Raw genomic sequence first — 18,907 nt, 5'->3', positions numbered from 1 at the left:
GTATTACTAAACTGGCAGAGTTTACTGTCCTGATTATTGTTTTTTTTAAAACAAATAATCACTTTGTTGTGATTATTTTTGTTGACTGCTGTTGTGCACCACAGCAGCACAAACTAAAGAATGATTAATGTTATCAGGATGTAATAACGCTGTTGAGTTACTAATTTTCAGTGTAGATGGTAAGTGAAAAGTGAGGCTTCGAGGTGTCTCTTGAGGCTGCCCCCCTAGGTGGATTAAATTAATTTGCCCATAGTTGGTACTGGCTGCACGCCTCCCAGAGGGAAAGTCAGGAATTTTATCTTGTTGCCTGATTAAGAAGAATCTGAGAAGCAGCTCCCAAGAGAGAAAAATTTGATTAGCTGGAAGACTTTTTCCTGGTGGTAGAAGTCCCAAAAGTGTAGGAGGAAATTTTGCTTCCTGAAAACCTTCCTGATGCAATCAACAGCTGTGGTGCTATCAGTGGGAGAACTTGAACACAGAGGAGAAAATCCGTGCCCCTCAGAGATCCTGGAAATAAAAAGTGGTTAAGTAAGCAGCCTGGGAAGTGAACAATTATCTTGCAATTAGCTCCTACTGGATTAATTTAAAGTGAATGCAATCAGTGCATTCTGTTGACTCTACATGGGACAGGACAGGGATGGCTGTTATATATGTAATAGCTGTTAAATTATCAGACATTCGGAAATGACTGTAGAATTACTTCTAAACATGAAAAAAAACTAGGCTTTTTCAATAATTTGCAATTTGCAGCAGCTCAAAATTTGGCTTTTTTTTTTTTCTCCCCCCAAAGGAACATTGAATGCAGTTCAATGTGTGAAGGACTGAAATTTGTATCTATATAGCTGAAGTGACTGCTAATGGTTGTACTTCCTCCACATTCACAATGACTGTGATAAATGGGATGGTTAGCGATGCCTTTACTGAATGTTGAAGGCTTACACCCTGCTATGGGGCTTCAGACATCAGGGTGTTTCCTGGGTATGGGGCCTTTTTTTGGCTCAGGAAGATGCTTCCTCCAGACGTGAGTAACACTATATCCTTTCCCAAAGGAATCATTAGAAAAGATGCCAGAGAATCTGATGGCCAGATGTAGATGAGAGAATGGCAGTTTATGATGTGTCACCTTTTAAAGGAGTTTTGTCAGAAAACGTTATCTGTTTAAAAAAAAAAAGTGCTTTTTCTGTGATGTGTGGCAGACTGTGTTTTTTTTTTCTTTGTCCAAGTTTATTCAATTTCTCTACAGCCATTCTTATTCTAGACAGTTTTCTGCCATGTGTGGTGAGTTTGAATCCAGAGGAGCAGAACAAACAGCAGTGGTTTTGTCTATTATCAGATGTTTTCAATGATACAGAATTAGGAGGATCTGCAGGGAATGTTTCTCTAACAACTTAAACAATTCTTAAATTCATCAAACAGTCATGAAGGGCCTGAACTTTCTTGTCCCACACACTCAAAAGGGTCTATTCAGACACAGTGTTTGCAATGTAAAGTACTAATTAAGCATTATTACTACAGTGTGATGCTTTGGTGTTACTCCTGCTACCAGTGCAAGCTGGCATGTTTGGGCTGCAGTTGTGGAAAGACAGCATTCTCTGGAGCTACACAAGCTGCCCAGGGAAGTCTTACCTTTCCTGGCCTATAAATCTTGAGCAAAGCCACTTGACAGGCAGAGTTTCACTAGAGTGGAGAGCATTCTAAGTAGCCAGGGAGGATGCCATGACATGCCAGCCCTAAGGCTTATCAGTGGCAAAGGGATAGATTCCCTCCATTTAGTATTTGCTGGCACTAAGTTTTATGGGAACTTGTGTTTTAAAGTGAATTATTATTTTCAGAAAACGGGGGCAGGCATTACCCTTGTGCAAATCTGATTTGTTTACATTACTCTGTTGCCTCTGATTCCTAGTTGAGTGTTCTTTTCAAAAAGGGCAAAAAAGATATCATGAGAACTGCACCTTCTGTCTTTGTTTGAGACTATTCTCCAGCTAGAAAGGCCAAGTAGGCTTAACGTGCAGCTCAGTAAATTGTGGTATTATTGGTAGGATTGCCTTAGCTGATCTCTACCCAACAGTCTAGACAAAACTGATGATTACTTGCAGAAATATCTTTAGGATCATCTTGTAAGACTTTATTGTGTTGCAATATTATTCCCTCTAGTCTTTTAAAAATTTAAATAATTCATTTCTTCAGTTTGCTTACAGTATATTGTAATTCCAGTCTCCAGTGACTAGCATTCAGAAATGAGTATTTAAGGAGTGGGTGGAAGAAGTTAAGACTTCTCTGCTTCAATAATGCTGTTGCCATCGGATGCTTAGGCATTATTTTTCCCTTTAACTGATGCTGATATCTTAATTTGTCTTAATCTATGCACACTGTGTATGGCTTCACCAAGGGTGTCCTGCCTCACCAACCTAGTGGGTTTCTATGATGGTGTAACTACATCAGTTAAAAATCAGTAGATTTATATCAGGAAAAATCAATAGATAGACTTTTGTAAATCCTTTGACACAGTACTCCACAACATCCTTCTCTCTTGGATGGAGAAATATGGATTTGATGGGTGTGCTGTCCACTGGATAAGGAACTGGTTGGATGATACACATAAAGGGTGGTGATCAATGGCTCGATGTCCAGATGGAAATGGGTGACAAGTGGTGGCCTTCAGGGGTCCATGTGGGGACCAGTGCTGTTCATTATCTTTATCAATAATATAGACAGCAAGATTGAATGTACCCTGGGCAGGTTTGCTGATTGATACCAAGCTAAGTGGCATGGTTGAAAAAACTGAAGGGTGGGATGCCATCCAGAGGGACTTGGAGAGGCTGGAGAGGTGAGCTGAGGAGAACCTCATGAGATTCAGTAAGGCAGAGTGTAAGGTCCTGTATCTAGGTTGGGTACAGTACAGTCTGGAGGGTCATGAAATTGCGAGCAGCCCTACAGAAAAGTTGGGGGTAGTGGTGGATGAGAAGCTGAACATGAGCCAACAGTGTGCACTTGCAGCCCACAAGTCCAGTTGCATCATGGGCTGCCTCGAAAGAATTGTAGCCAGCAGGTCGAGAGAGGTGATTCTGCCCCTGTACTCTGCTCTGGTGGTACCTCACCTGGAGTACTGTGTCCATCTATGAGGCCCCCAATATAAGGGAGATAGACCTGCTGCAGTGTATTCAGAGTAGCACCTCTGCTACAAAGACAGGCTGAAAGAACTGGGGCTGTTCAGCCTGGAGAAAAGAAGGCTCTGAGAAGACCTTTAGCTACATTCAGTATGTGAAGGGGTTAGACTGTTTAGAAGGGTTTGTAGCAATAGAATGAGGGGCAATGGTTTTAAACTGGAGCATGGTAGATTTAGGTTGTACATAAGAAGGAAGATCTTTATAATGAGAGTGGTAAAAAACTAGAATAGGTTGCCCAGGGATGTGGTTGAGGCCCCATCCCTGGAGACAATCAAGATAAGACTTGATATGGCCCTGGGCAGCCTGGTCTAGTTGGAGGTGTCTGTGCTGACTGCAGGGGGAGTTGGACAAGATAGCCTTTGAGGTTCCCTTCCAACCTAGTGCATCTGTAATGACTGTAGTGATGAAATGAAAAATTTCCTTGAATAGTCTGAAGTCTGCAAATCTTCAGTCTTGCATAGAGCTTAAGCTAAGACACAACAAATTAAGCTCAAGATATCAAGCAGAGGCAAATCACACAGTGACAGTGTATGAATATTTTTCCATCAGGCATTTAATCTGAAGATTTCATGAGTTGTGCTAAAAAACATAGAAATGAGGGCCTGGCTTTGCAGCATTCTCTATTAACCTGCCTTTGCTAGCATGATACAGGATGTGGGACTTCCCAGAAGTCCTAGAATTCAGCTTCAGCAGTTAAGGCATATTTTTTGATGTTTCATCTCTCTTCTCTCAGGTGAGTTTTTGCTTGGGAGTGTAAGGGGAGACATTGGTTTATCCTCAGCTGGTAAATTGTTAGGCAGCTGGTATCTTTTGTGCTGTTTACGTGCTGTGTAAAATGCAGGCATGAAAGTGTGGACTAAGTTTTCAGTGTTTCAGCCCCTGCTGAGCTTATGTGGATAAGGGCAAGAGATGTCTCTCAGAACTTGGGATGGGTGTTAGTCTCCGTGTTACCAAGACTGTAGTGATCTAAAAGCTCACTGTTGTTGCTTATCCTGCAAAGGCACAAAGTTATTGTAGACTGGTGGGAAGAAATTGTAGACTTGTGTACAAAGAAATCTGTTGTCTATGGGGACAATCTTGCTTCCAAACCAGAAATGCTACTGAGTCAAAGCCTGATTCTTGTGTATCTTCGTATGTGTGCTGGGAAATGGGGGTACGTGTGTTGTGGTTTTGTTTTTGTTTTACTTTATTTTATTTGATTTTAATTGGGGGTGTTTCAGTGTGTGTGTGTCAGGGGTCTGTGGCCTGAGGAAATATGAGCAGCCACATCTCATACTGCAGCTAATGAGGACAAAGGAGATATGTTCCTCTCTGAAGGAGATACATGCAGACAGCCACTTGTTTGGGCATGTGTGGATTTGAAGGTGCAGGCTGTGGAAAGACAAGTGTGTCTGGAAGGGTTATTTTAGCAGTCCTAGGGAAGAGTGAATTCCTCTGGAAGTACCTGAAGCAGGCTAATTGCTTTGTTAACCAGCCTAATAAATGAGTGAGATGTAATTGCTTCTTGTGTAAAGTGTCTGGGACTTTGGGAATGACTAACAGCCCTGGGGAAAGAAGAAACTGAATAATATGTATCCTTATAATTTCTTTTTGATGGAGTATATTCAGACTGATTGCTTGGGCTGAAATCAAGTATGTCAACAGAAGATTTGACCCTTAAGGTATGAATTCTTAAGGACTATGTTTTATGTGGATTTATGTTATTTGCTTGAGGCTTTTGAATTTTACACCAGTTAAAAAAAATGGAACAGGTGGTGTTTGATCTGTATCAGCAGGAGACAAGAATGTTAGTAATGCTCTTTCCCCCTGCTAGGTCCTGATACGTGATAAGGTGTCCAGTCTTATCCTGTTTGGAACCCCTTATACAAAAGGGCATGGTAACCTCATTCCGCTTCAATTCTATCTTTAAAATTCCTTCCTCTGATGCAACATCTGCTAAAGCTGATGCTACTGAGCTGCTATTGCTACAGGATGTCAAACAGTTAGTAGTATTCTCTTCACTTGTGTGTATTTGTAGACTCTTTTTCTTACTTCAGGTGGTCAACTTTCTGGGTGTGTGAGGATGATCTTGAATGAGAGCATCATGAGCTTGGGACCTCAGACAGAGAGTGTTTCCGACTCTTGTGGGATTGGGAAGGTTTGTGTGTGTGGCAGTCAGACTTTTATGTGAATGATGACCAAGTATTTGAAAAGAAGAATGCTTCGCTTCTAAATTGAGTGTTATAATGGACAAGTAGAAAGGCCAAATGAGGATTGATTGTGCAGTGGTACCTGCACAGCCTGCCTTTGTGTTGATAGGATGGTGTGGCACATTTGCAATCACCTTTGAGTTTCCGTTTAAATCATGTGAGATCTGAATAGGCATGCATTCTAATCTTAGTTTTATTTCTTACTTCTCCCCCCCACCCTGCCCTTCCTTTCAGAGCAATTTTTCAAGACATTGCCAGAATACCATGTGGTTGATCCAGCACGAGCAGATGCAAGCGGACATTTTCTGTCTTTCAATTTACACCATCACATCTCAAACATGAGGAAGAAGGAAGATCTCAGCAAAAAGGAAAATGTGATCTATTACAAAATTAACCATGAAGAGAAGGATCTATTTTTTAACTTGACCGTCCACACAGGATTTCTTTCCCATAACTATGTGGTAGAAAGGAGACGTGGTAACCACACAAATGCAAAGATTGCAGCTCCCTTAGGAATTCGTTGCCACTTCATTGGCACAGTGTTGCAGCCAGGTTCCGGGAGTGGGACAGCAGCTATCAGCACTTGCAATGGCCTGGTGAGTGATATAACCTTTATTGGGCTTCTGGGCTAATTTTGGTGTCATTAGAACTGAACTAGATCATTGGTATGTGAATGTCTGGTGAAAAACAGGATGACCCAATCTGATACCTTAATGTTCGAAAGAATCAGTTTAATACTCTTGATGTCATTTGGGTTTTTGAAAGAGAGAATCAGAAACAGAAAGATCCATTGCGGTTTACTTTTCACTAGAGTTTTTTTCTGGTGGTCTGTGCTGAGTATCTCTATCATTCAAATGGCTTGAAGCCATCCAAATATGCAGTCATGGCTTTGGTCCCATTCGTAACTGGAGTGCCATTGGTTATGCATCTGTGTATGTGCTTCTGTTTTAGTTTCCTCTAAAAGGCTTGTAGCTCAGGTGCACTGAACTGCACTACAGATCAAATCCACGGATGGTATGTCACAAATATTAGGAGATTTTACTTCAGAACTGCACTACTACTTCAGAAATAAATGATAGGGTAGATAGAAACTTTGTGGAAGCTTTGAATTCAAACCTGAACCACTTCTTGGCATCCCTCATTAAAAAGACCACTTTGAAGGCTGAAGCTTGAAGTCTTACATTTCTCAATAGACTGTGGTTCAGACAGAGACAAAAAGGTGCAAACCTTATTTTTGCTGTGTTTTGTTTTTTAGCACTACCATAGGTTAGATTTTTATTTCTAGAGAAGACTGAATCTATTTAGGGAGGGGAGGTAGGGAAAAACTGCCTGAATAGCATGGAGATGCTGTAGGGAGCAGTGCGAAATGGCACACATAATCTGTGAGAGGCAAAAGGCAAAGGGTTTGTGGAACGTGCAGACAGCGGTGATAAAATGTATTTGGGAGGTTTTTGAAGTGATGTGTTCTAGAATACAGGCTTGGTAATTCTTTCTCCTTAATAAAACACTGGTATAAAAAAAGAAGTCATGATTTGTTTTCTCCACACCCTAAAATTGAGCTTTGAAAATACAAAATTATTATTTCAGATTGACAGTGACTTCTGGGGAAAACAGGATGGTTTTGGTACTGTGGTTTTGAAGCCCAGAAGTCACTGCTCTGAAGATGTTGCTGTACAAGTTGGATCTGAGTCTTTAAATTCCTCTGAGTGCCACAATCAGGGGAAAGGTGTCTTGCTTGCATTTTTCCTGAAAGTTTCTCAAAAAATAACAGTATCAGATGAAAACAGTTATTAATGGATAATTCCGCAGCCTAGAGAAATGCACTGTGTTTTTCAGGAAAAAAAGCTGATGTTTCTGAAACTGTTGTAGTGGTCTGCTGATTTCCTAAGCTGCAAAGGATAAATTACTTCCTTCCTGAAGATCCCCATTTTTTTGCTGTTTATCAGTGCTACAGGCTAGGGACAGAGTGGCTGGAGAGCATCCAGGCAGAAAGGGACCTGAAGGTACTGGTTGACAGCTGTCTGAACATGAGCCAGCAATGTGCCCAGGTGGCCAAGAAGGCAAATAGCATCCTGGCCTGCATCAGGAATAGTGTGGCCAGTAGGAGCAGGGAGGTCATTGTACCCCTGTACACAGCACTGGTTAGGCCACACCTTGAGTCCTGTGTCCACTTCTGGGCTCCTCAGTTTAAGAAAGATGTTGAGATGCTGGAACGTGTCCAGAGAAGGGCAACAAAGCTGGGGAGGAGTCTGGAGCACAAGTCCTGTGGGGAGTGACTGAGGGAGCTGGGGTTGTTTAGCCTGGTGAAGAGGAGGCTCGGGGGAAACCTTATTGCAGTCTACAACTACCTGAAGGGAGGTTGTAGGCAGGTGGGGGTTGGTCTCTTCTCCCAGGCAGGCAGCAGCAGAATGAGAGGACACAGTCTCGAGCTGTACCATTGTAGGTTTAGGCTGAATGCTAGGGAGAAATTCTTCACAGAAAGAGTGATTGGCCATTGGAATGGACTGGCTAGGAAGGTGGTAGAGTCACTGTCCCTGGAAGTGTTTCAAATAAGACTGGATGAGGCACTTATTGCCATGATTTAGTTGATTAGATGGTGTTGGCTGATAGGTTGGACTAGATGATCATGAAGGTCTTTTCCAACCTGGTTAATTCTGTGATTCTATGTGTATTTCTTCTTTGTTTTGTTTATTTTCTCTCCCCTCACCCACTGGAATATGTTGTGTTTCTCCATGGAAAAGAACTTTTCAGTTTATTCTCATGAGGGAGGGAAGGAGAGTTGAAAATAGGTAAACACTATAGAACTAGACCATCTTATTTGAGATTCTGAAAACCTATCCTAGAAGGAGAAATTGTGAACTGTTTTACTGTAGAAGATTAATTCTAAATTACTTCATAAAAATTATTACATGAAATGGTGAATTGCACAGGGCAAGTTGATACCCCTGTACTCAGCACTGCAGAGGCTGCATCTCTAATACTGTATTTGGCTTTGGTACCCTTGCTACAAGAAAGACATTGATGTGCTGGAGCATGTCCAAAGAAGAGCAACAAAGCTGGTGAAGGCTCTGGAGAGCAAGTCTCAGTGAGGAGTAGCTGAGAGAGCTGGGGTTGTTAAGTCTGGAGAAAAGGAGGCTAAGGGGAGACTGTATTGCTCTCTACAACTACCTGAAAGCAGGTAGTGGTGAGGTGGGGGTTGATCTGTTCATCCAAGTAACAAATGATGACAACATAACCAGATGGATAGATGATGGTAGACCAGTGGATGTGGTTTGTCTTGATTTCAGTAAAGCATTTGACACTGTCTCCCACAGCATCCTTTAAGCTAACTGAGGCAGTGTGGTCTGGATGATCAGGTGGTGAGGTGGATTGAGAACTAGTTGAAGGGAGGAAGTCAGAGAGTTGTGGTCAATGGGACAGAGCCTAGTTGGAGGCCTGTATCTAGTGAAGTCCCTCAGGGCTCAGTACTGGGACCAGTACTATTCAATACATTCATCAACAACCTGGATGAGGGCACAGAGTGCACTGTCAGCAAGTTTGCTGCTGACACCAAACTGAGTGGAGTGGCTGACACAGCAGAGGGTTGTGCTGCCATTCAGTGGGACTTGGACAGGCTGGAGAGTTGGGCAGGGAGAAATGTAATGAAGTACAACAAGGGCAAGTGTAGAGACTTGCAGCTGGGGAAGAGCAACCCCATGTACCAGCATAGGCTGGGGACTGACCTATTGAAGGGCAGTGAAGGGGAAAAGGTCCTGGGGGTCCTAGCTGATGGAAGGTTGACCCTGAGCCAGCAATGTGCTCTTGTGGCCAAGAAGGCCAATGGTATCCTGAGTTGTATTAGAAGGAGTGTGGTTGGTAGGTCAAGAGATGTTCTCCTTCCCTCTCCTCTGCCCTGGTGAGGCCATGTCTAGAATGTTGTGTCTAGTTCTGGGCCCCTCAGGTCAAGAAGGACAGGGAACTGCTTGAAAGAGTCCAGCGCAGAGCCATGAAAATGAGTAAGGGAGTGGAACATCTTCCTTACGAGGACAGACTGAGGGAGCTGGGGCTCTTTAGCTTGGAGAAGAGGAGACTGAGGGGTGACCTCATTAATGTTTATAAATATGTGTTGGGTGGGTGCCAAGAGGATGGAGCCAGGCCCTTCTCAGCAATGCCAAATAACAAACAGGACAATGGGCAGTGGGTGGAAGTTGAGGCATAGGAAGTTCCATGGAAACAGGAGGAAAAATATTTTCACTGTGAGGATGACAAAATACTGGAACAGACTGTGAGGGAGGTTGTGGGGTCTCCCTCTCTGGAGGTATTCAAGACCTGCCTGGATGAGTTCCTGTGTGACCTGGTATAGGTGATCCTGATTTGGGGGGTTGGACTAGATGATCTCTTGAGAGCCCTTCCAACCCCTAACATGCTGTGATTCTGTGAAAAGAAAATGGCTTCAAGTTGCACCAAGGGAAATTTAGACTGGATATTAGGAAGAATTTCTTCACTGAAAAGATTGTCAGGATTGGAACGGCCTGTGCAGGGAGGTGGTGGAGTCCCCATCCTTGGAGGGATTTAAGAGTGGTATAGATGTAGATGCTAAGGGATATGGTTCAGGCAAGGACTTGTCAGTGTTAGGCTAATGATTGGTTTTGATCTTAAAGGTCTTTTCCAATCTATGTCATTCTGTGATAAGGATCCTGAGATGAGATGGGAAGAAGAGGAAGATAATAAAATAGTGTGTTTGAAAGGTGCCAGCTTCCCAGAATATACTTTGGCAGCAGTGGTGACTCCCCACTAGTGACAGCCTGATCAGGACTGCCCTCTGAGTGTAAACAGATCCCAGTAAAATTTAGCTGCTCAGTCTCTTAGTCCACCACTATAAGCTGGCAGAGTGCTAATATGCTCAAGCCTCATAGCTGAAGAGCTGCTAAGAACCAATATCTTAGCCTTCAAATATGGGGAACAAGAATATTAGTGGTTCCTTTCCTGACACTCCTTGATTTATTATAAAATGATAAACAGGCTGTGGGTTTGTTGTTTTTTTTTTTTTTTTTTTGAGATGATATTAAGTAAGTTAAATGAGGCACAAGGTTACCATGGTAAGGAGTGACAGAGAAGTGTGAGATCCCTAAAACTGATACTCTTTTGCTTTCTTACTCATAGCAGCTGGTCACACAATTTATAATTCTGTAAAATACTGATGTGAATAAATAAATGTGTTTTACTGGAATACCCCTTTAGCTGACATATTTAATGGTAAATTTTGCCCAAGTGAATTTATGCAGATTAGGTCATTCTTTGCAATATTTCCCACTGCCCCCTCAAAAAAAAAATTGGCCTGAAGTACGGCAAAATAAAATCCTAAAGATGCCTGTAGCATGGGAATTGTAATTTTAGTCCTTTTTCCAGGATGGCTTCCATTCATATGAAGTCTCTTTGGCTCATATTTGAAAGTTCCTGAATTTCTGATATAAAAGCAGTGTATAAGAATAAAGCATAGATGTGCATTGTAGATTTGTGGTCTGCCATAAAGATCACTTATAGCACTGAAAAACCTAGAGAACCTCTCCCTAGATGGTGCGGAGAAGTTGTAGTTTTCAGGGGGCATCTCTTTGACTAAATCATGTCAATAAATAACTGAAAAAGAAAAGTGATACTTCCAAAATGTGTGAAGCAGCCATCAGTGCTTTGCCAGATTGATAGTATATTGCTTTTTCAGCATGAATGTCATCATATTTAGGAATTGCAGCATTTCCTTAGTTGTTTCAAAACCAAAATACACTATTATCTTATAAATTTAATATTCTTACATATTTATATGTTCCCAAAATGGCCTACAAGGGGAATAAGAGAGTGACAGATGGGAGAATGGTGAGGACAGTCATTGGATGACGTTGCTCTTTTCTTATAAATGCAAATACGTCTGTTTTTGGAAATAGGTATGGAAAACAATGGCAAAGTTCATAAAGGGATTTTTTTAGAATCAAACAAGAGGCTAAAGAGGAGTAAGTAGCAGAGGTTTGGAGGAACTAAATTGCAATTTTGAACATCTATTTTTTCCTAATACTTTGTGATATCTTTGTTTCCTTTTTATGGTAAATAGATCATGACTTCTGAACAGGTTGAAGAACATGATGCTGTAAGCTGTGCACCTCCTTCTCTGGCTCAGTTGTCTAGTTAAAGTCTTTTGCATTTCTGAGTCTTGTAGAATAATGCATGGGACTGCTTTAACATGAAAAGAGTGGGGCAAACCTCACTGTTTATTTTGGGTCACAGTTGGAGGAGGAAACCCCACAGAGGAAGTCACTGCTGGAACACCAGAAACAAATGAATTTGTGGCAGTTGGGAAGACAGCAGACATGAACTCCTAGATTTTGGAGTTTCCAAAAGGAGGTAAAGAGAGAAAATAGTTTTGGTTTCATCTTTCTCAGTGGAAGTAATACTTGGATTTGCTTTGATAGGCTATTAAGGCCACGCTTAGAATAATGCTTTGATTTCACAGTGTCTTTCCCCCAAAAATTATAATGAACTTTTCTAGATAAAAATGCATTAATTCTCAGTTGTGTGTTAATCCTGAGATCCCTTGTGTCACTGCAGTACTATCAGTGGCAGGGAGGAAAGCACCGTGGTGTTGATTGAATACTGTAGGTTTATGCTGTAGAGCTGGGAAGTGAATTCTTCTCCTGTAGTCTATCCTCTTCATTAGGAACAAGGCCCTCTTTTACTAACCAGTAACACAGACATTGTTTATAGTATTTATAGATGGCAAAGCATCATTAAGGCTTTGTTTCCTTGTTTACAGTGTAGAGCTGTCAAATGACAATCACTTCTGCTAATACTTTCATCTTCAAAGGCTCTACAAGCATTGAACTGAAAGAAGAACAAAGGACATTAGTATGGAAATGGAGAACCATCATTGCATTTGTACCTGGTAAGCTCCTGGCTGTACTGAGCCTTGCCTAGCACTGTGGACAGATAATGCTTTTTCTGTCTCTAGTTGTTCAGGGAGTTGCTTCTGCCCTGATAGGCATCAGTGTTTACAAGAAGGGCTGTTCTTGTCCGCTGCCCAGGCAACAGTAATGCAGTACAAAGTCATGAAGCACTGTTTGTTTATTTTGCCTCCCAAAATCCAGCTAATGCAGAACGGTGCTGTTTCTTAGCAATGATAGACATGCACACCAAATGGCTGCTCTATACCTTAGTGATCTGTAGAAAACAAAGTCAAACCTCCTGCCTATGCCCAGGATTTTGGAAGGGTTTTGCTCCACCTCAGTTCTTCCCTCTGAGTCTAGCCAGGGTCAGGAGAGCCTTCTGAGAATGTTTAGTTGGTGGCTGTATGACCATTTCTCTTTGCATGGCAGCTGATGGGAGATACTCTAAGTGAGACCTGCCTGGGCAGATCCGTGGCAAGTTTGTCACCTGTGTCAAGTTTGACATTGAAAAGTGGAGTGGTGACTGAATTCTCCTTATTGCAGGATATCATCATTATATGAAGCCCAGGAATGAGCTCTGGAATTTACACAGTGTCACTTATATTCTTAATCTGTTCCATTCAATGTAGTGTAACATCCACCAGTATAAAATGTAGTATAAAATCCTCAATTTTGGGGAATTCAGCATGACCTCTTTTCTCCTTCTATGCACTAAGAAGCTTTTCTAGTTAGTGTGAGATGTCTCTTCCATGCTGACCCACATGTCATAGAATCATAGAATAGTTTGGGTTGGAAAGGACGTTAAAGATCATCTAATTCCAATCCCCCTGGCATTGGCAGGGACACCTTCCCCTAGACCAGGTTGCTCAAAGCTTTGACCAGTGTTGCCTGGAACACCTCCAGGGAGGGGGCATCCACAGCCTCTGGGGGCAACATGTTCCAGTGTCTTATCAGCTTTATCATACCATCAGTCCCAGGCTGAGAGGTCTCTGCAAGTTCCTTAACAGTACTTCAGTGGTAGTGTGCCCTATGTGGTGTTCAGAATTTCCTCTCCTACAGATACAGAAAGCCTGCGTCATGTCAAACTACCTGGTGTTTTCCTTAGAAAAGGTTTAAGGATAAAGGAGTTGTTACTTTAGAACAGTTTTATAATATTTTGTTCTAAACTAACAGAAGAATGAAAATGTATCACTAAATTTACAACAGGAACTTTTACCTCCTTCTATGTGTCCCAAGTTTTGAGGCTGGTTGGTTATGAACAATGTGTTAATCTGTTGTTAAAGGTAGTTACCACACCTCTGCATCACTACTGTTCTCCACAATTCGTTCCAATAGCCCAGAAAAATGACCACATCTTTCTATTCCTTTGTGGTGTATCTGCAACTAAGAAAACAATTTATCACAGTATCACAGTGTATTGGAGGTTGGAAGAGACCTCAAGAGATCATTGGGTCCAACCCCTCTGCCAAAGCAGGATCACTTAGGGTAGTCCACACAGGAATGCATCCAGGTGGGTTTTGAAAGTCTCCAGAGGAGACTCCATGACTTCCCTGGGCAGCCTGTTCCAGTGCTCTGTCACCCTCACTGTAAAGAAGTTTCTCCTCATGTTGAGGTGAAATCTTTTATGTTCAGGCCTGAATTAGTTGTTTCTTGTCTTCTGTACACTGCTGAAAAGAGCCTGGCCCCCTCCACTTGACACCCACCCCTCAGATATTTATGCACATTGATGAGATCCCCTCTCAGTCTTCTCAAGACTAAACATTTATCTTCAAATGGAAGTGATTTTCAGTTACTGTAAGTATGTGGCAGTGCAGATGTACACTAGAAGAAAAGGGAAATGTAAACTTCAGTTGCACAAGTGACCACCTGAAACCAGATTCAGCACTGATCCTTGACAGGAGTTGTGCAGCTCCAGAACACATTTGGGCACACAAACTATTTTGGTGGCATTTATTTTAATAGATGAATTGTAATGTATTTCTGTAGTGCCACCTCAAATGAATGATTTCCATTCTGGTACTGAGGGTACTGAGAAGCAAATTCACAAGTTCCTAGGACATCTTTTCTTCACTTCTGCTCCTTGCTTCCTCTAAGAGAGTCTCACTTCTTTCTTTTCCATTCCCTTGCCCTAGAGTGCTTGGTGGGACCTGCTTCTGGCTGCAAGTTTGTCAGTAGGGCAGATGGCCCTATTTGCCAGATGCATCTTCATATTTAGATGTCTGTAAAATCTCCACAGCAACCTTTTCTGGTTTGTCCAGCTAATGATAATCTTCCAGAAGCAAAATGTAGGACTCAGGTAGAAAGCCAGGCATGAAAGCAAGCTGCCAGCCTGTTCCTTGGGAGTGGGAATTGCTTCATGGTTGGATGCAATTGGCACATTTAAAGAACAAAATACCTGATAAATAACTCTGTTATGTGTCTGCTGTACATCTCTAAGGCAGCAGTATGGAAAATGCTTTAAGTAGAAAATTTTGCACTGGAAGTAAATATAGAGTTCCATGAGGATCTGTTTTGTGTTGTACTTGATATGCCTTTTTCTCCAAATAATAATAAAAACATAATGGAGTATTCTTGCATGACTAATGTTGTGGTTGTATTGTATGCTTTTGATTTTTCATTGAGGATGATGCAAAGCTAGTATGTGTGGTGGTAGTTTTGCTTGTTCTGTTGGTCATATACCCCCAACAGATTAATCATTCAAATTTTGACTACTGTTTGCTGCAGAACTTCAACATTCCATCCCTTTTCTTTGTGTTTGAACTGTCCCATCTGCCAGCTCCCTTCCCACAGTCTTTTGTCTGCAAAAATACTCTTAATTGGCAGGTCAAATGAATTTCACCAGTGATCTCAATACACAGGAATCTGACTGTGCCTCTGGCTCCTGGTCTTGGCCTTGTCACCTTTAGCCAATACAAAATTGTTATCTGGAGTTTGTATGGCTGGAGACTTCATACTATTTTATAGCATTGTTTTTATGTTTCAGTGGAACAGTCATTGATGGGGTAGATAAAAATAAGGATAACTCAGTATGTGCTGATTTGAGTTCTTAGGATTAGAATTCTTTTTTAAGTTAACTATTTTTTGAGAATATGAGAGACAGACTTTTTTTATATAGCTTTAAGAAATCTTATTCTCCTGTTTAAGTCTGTACCTATTTATTTGCTAATTACTTAGGAATACTGTTAGTGTGCAGAGCAGTTGGTTTCCATGAGTCTTTTAATGAATCTTCTGTGTATGTATGTGTGGTTGTTGGGTTTTTTGCTCCTGTTTTGGGTTTTGTTTTGTGGGTTTTTTTTCCTCTGAAAGCCTTCACTCTCAATTCAGAAAATGTGGGGGTTTTTTGTTTTGTTTTATTTTGTTTTTTAAAGAAGTATGTCATTTTACTGAGGGAAAACTGGGATTGTGACTTCAGCCTAAAGGTTCAGAACCCAGAAGTAAAAAATACAGACAGCATCTGGTTTGCCTGGGTTCCTGATAATGTGAGGTTTGTTATATCATCTGCTCTTTGTTTTCTTCTAGAATTTTTTGAAGTTGTTGGCCAAAGTCAGCCCAATCTGAAAGAGAAATTGAGATAATCAAAGCCATTAAGTTCTTAGGAATTTTGCAAGTAAAGGTGGGAATTTCTGATCAGGGAAATGATGAACACATACTGGCTGGCTAGTGGCTCAGCACAACTGTAAGTTGTTACTAGACAGGGTACAGTGTTTCCTGTGGCTCTGCTGGTGAGGAGTGCTGGAGAATTAAGGAGAGATAAGAGAAAATTATTTTAAAGGAGGAAGTGAAGCATGTGTGGGAAGCAAATATACAAGGAAACAAGGTTTTGATAGTTCTGCTGTTCATAGAACTGTTCTTTTATCTTTAATCCATTTTCATGATGGTGAAAAGAAGGGTCCAGCTTGGAAGTAAGTAGAATTATATGCACTTGTTGCTCTATCAACAGTGTTCTGTACCTGCTGCCCATCTCAGCACATGCTTTTAATATAATCATTAATAATGAGGAGAAGAGAGGGAAGAACTGAAGCTTTCCTCCATACCCAGTCAGTGATGCATATGATGTGACATTAATAGGATCAAATCTTGCCAATTGCATGCCTTATTTTCCATCTTTTCAAGAAAAGAAAATTACCAATAAAAGCCTGCCTTGTTCCTGTTTTGAGTAGATGAACACTGACAGGGTATTAGATGGTGAACATCAATGGATGATGTAAACAACAGACCCAAACAGTCTGTGCCTGCTGTTTGCACTTAGTGGATAAATGGGTGGTGGTACTCTTAACAGCAGTTGTGTGAGTCTGGCTTCTGGCACCAGCTCAAAGTAGCAGCCTGAAGATCACGTCCTGCCTCTACAATTCTATCTTTCTGTTAGTGAGGAGCAGCTGCAGTCCCTGAGCAGCATTAACATGAGGGTGCAGTTATGTGTGCACAGGCAGCAGGTATACACACATATCACAGAATCATGGAATGCGTTGGGATGTGCAGGTCTGTATAGGTACATGTAGCTCTCTTGTTCCAGAACAGATATGCTACAGCTAAAGCTCTTGATTTAAAATCCATGCTGTGTGCTGAGAAGGCTTCTGTGCTGTTTTATATAATGGGTATTACCAAACCATGGCCAAATACATTTTTTTTTTCAGAAGAAGGTGCTTGAGAGTGGACTTTCCCTACCCTATCGTAAATTGCAACAGAATTTGAGTATTTAGTGATTTAGGCTGGAATATAATTGCTTGGCTTCATGATCTTAAGAGTCTTTCCCATCCTAAATAATTCTATTATGTTTATGCACTTTATATACACACTGGTTCCAGGGAGTGCTCTGTAGAAAGAGTCATCTGAGATTCCAAGCTTGAAAAATAAATAAGTAGTCATAAAAAAAGCTAACTGTGTGGCTAAGAGTGTCTATGTTTAAATACATCCATTGTGCACTCCATCTTTTTGTGTCAAACAAGTCCTTAATAGATTGCCTAAACTTGTGGATGCATGGAAATTACAGGAGGTCGAAATCCATTGTGGTTGCAGCTCACAGTAAAAGGCTTATACAGACACTGGTTTTGATTCAAGGTTTTATTTTGTTAAAATTCCACTTTTTCTGTTTCTAAAGGTGTATATATTTAAAACAAAGATGATTCTAAATTCTTAGTCCAAACTTTAATATCTGATTATTTGGATGAATTGTTAACCATATGCTCCTTATCTAGAACAGTCATAGACCAAATCTGGTCAAGATCATAAGAATGGAGACAGGATTGTGGATAGGGTGGATAGAGTGAATGTTTTATTCTGCATCTTCTGGCCATCTATGACTAAGTAAATACGGAAGAGTACAAATGGGGCAGTAGAATGTCTCTCCTTTGTTTATCCTTGCTTTTGTCATGATATGGTATGTTTTCTTTGTGAGGAATTTATTTCCCTTGGTGTTAGAAACATGAATCTTTACTATGAATTGTAACACTTGGAATTTAATTTAGATATATCTTCTTATCTTTTTCACTAGCTTTTCATCAATTTGATATGGTGCTTCCTGAAGCTATTGTCTTGGAGGAGGTAATGAGCAAACACTGAACACAGCGTTTGAGATACTTTACTCCGTACCATAGTATATTCTTCATTATTTTTTCCTTTCTTAGTAATTCTTGACACAGTCATTTTGGACAGCTGTTGAGATGAGCTTGTTACATGACTTCAAAAATTTCCACACAGTAGCAGGTAGGTCAGAATCCATTATTTTAATGCACTAAGTTTGGGAATGTTTCTCTGCTACTTTTTCCTCTTCACCATGCCATGCTTTATCAATTTTCATTAAGGTACTGTGAGCTATGTTTTCCTTCTTGTCCAGCCAATCAGGCTCAGGAGATTTTTCTGAAGTACATTGGTCGTCCTATGTTCTTATTCTCTAGAGTAGCTTCTTATAGGCATGTTATAATCTAATCTTTATCCCAAGACATAAACACGAGGAAAGTTGCCATGAAGAAAAAATTCGTTATGTTCTTTTGCAACATTGTTAACATGGCCATAGTTCTGAAGCTTAATGGAACCTAATAGTTGAAGCAAGCATTTTTCTTCATTTTTGGTACCTATGGTTTTTACCTTCATTTTCTATTTCCCCGTATTTTCTTCTGGTTTAAGTTAATTAAATAGATAAATCAATATCTAGTCAGGTCCACTGTCTTTATGATTAGATCAGATCAAACAAATAGTGCATTAGGTATATGAGGAGCAAAGTATGTTTGATTCTGGCAGAAACCCAGCTGTTATGTCCTTTTTTTTTTCCCCTTCTTTTTTTTCCCAGAAACTCCTCTATTAAGGATTAACATGCTTCTGTGTTAGCAAGAGAAATATAAATAATTTCTATTAGTATAAATCTCCTTTGTGGATACTTATGGAGCGGGAATAACATCATAGGTAGTATTTCACCCTTATGACATCTATTATGCTTCAGTTCATGTGTACTGTTTGAGAAAAATGTCTCTGCCAAAAACTGTAGTCTGAGTAATTACTTTTAGTAACTTCTGTTCAACTACATTAAATTTGGAGAGTTTTATCACTGAAAAAAACCCCAACATTTTGCCCCACCCTCCTTTTCCCAAAGTGCTCACATGGTATAGCTTCAACTGGAACTTCAGTTGGATCCAGAACTAAATTT

General features: G+C 40.8%; 1 protein-coding gene across 1 annotated transcript in view; it reads left to right on the top strand.

Moving 5' to 3' along the window:
• ADAMTS12 (ADAM metallopeptidase with thrombospondin type 1 motif 12) overlaps positions 1-18,907 on the top strand; it is a 183,165-nt gene that overhangs the window by 538 nt on the left and 163,720 nt on the right. The window contains exon 2 of the mRNA XM_054397760.1: positions 5,591-5,952. Within this exon, the coding sequence (XP_054253735.1) occupies positions 5,591-5,952 (362 nt within the window). The remainder of the gene's footprint in view (positions 1-5,590; positions 5,953-18,907) is intronic.

The sequence above is a fragment of the Indicator indicator genome, chromosome Z, assembly GCF_027791375.1.
Source record: "Indicator indicator isolate 239-I01 chromosome Z, UM_Iind_1.1, whole genome shotgun sequence".
Taxonomy (NCBI): Eukaryota; Metazoa; Chordata; class Aves; order Piciformes; family Indicatoridae; genus Indicator; species Indicator indicator.
This window is presented reverse-complemented; position numbering and strand designations above follow the sequence as displayed.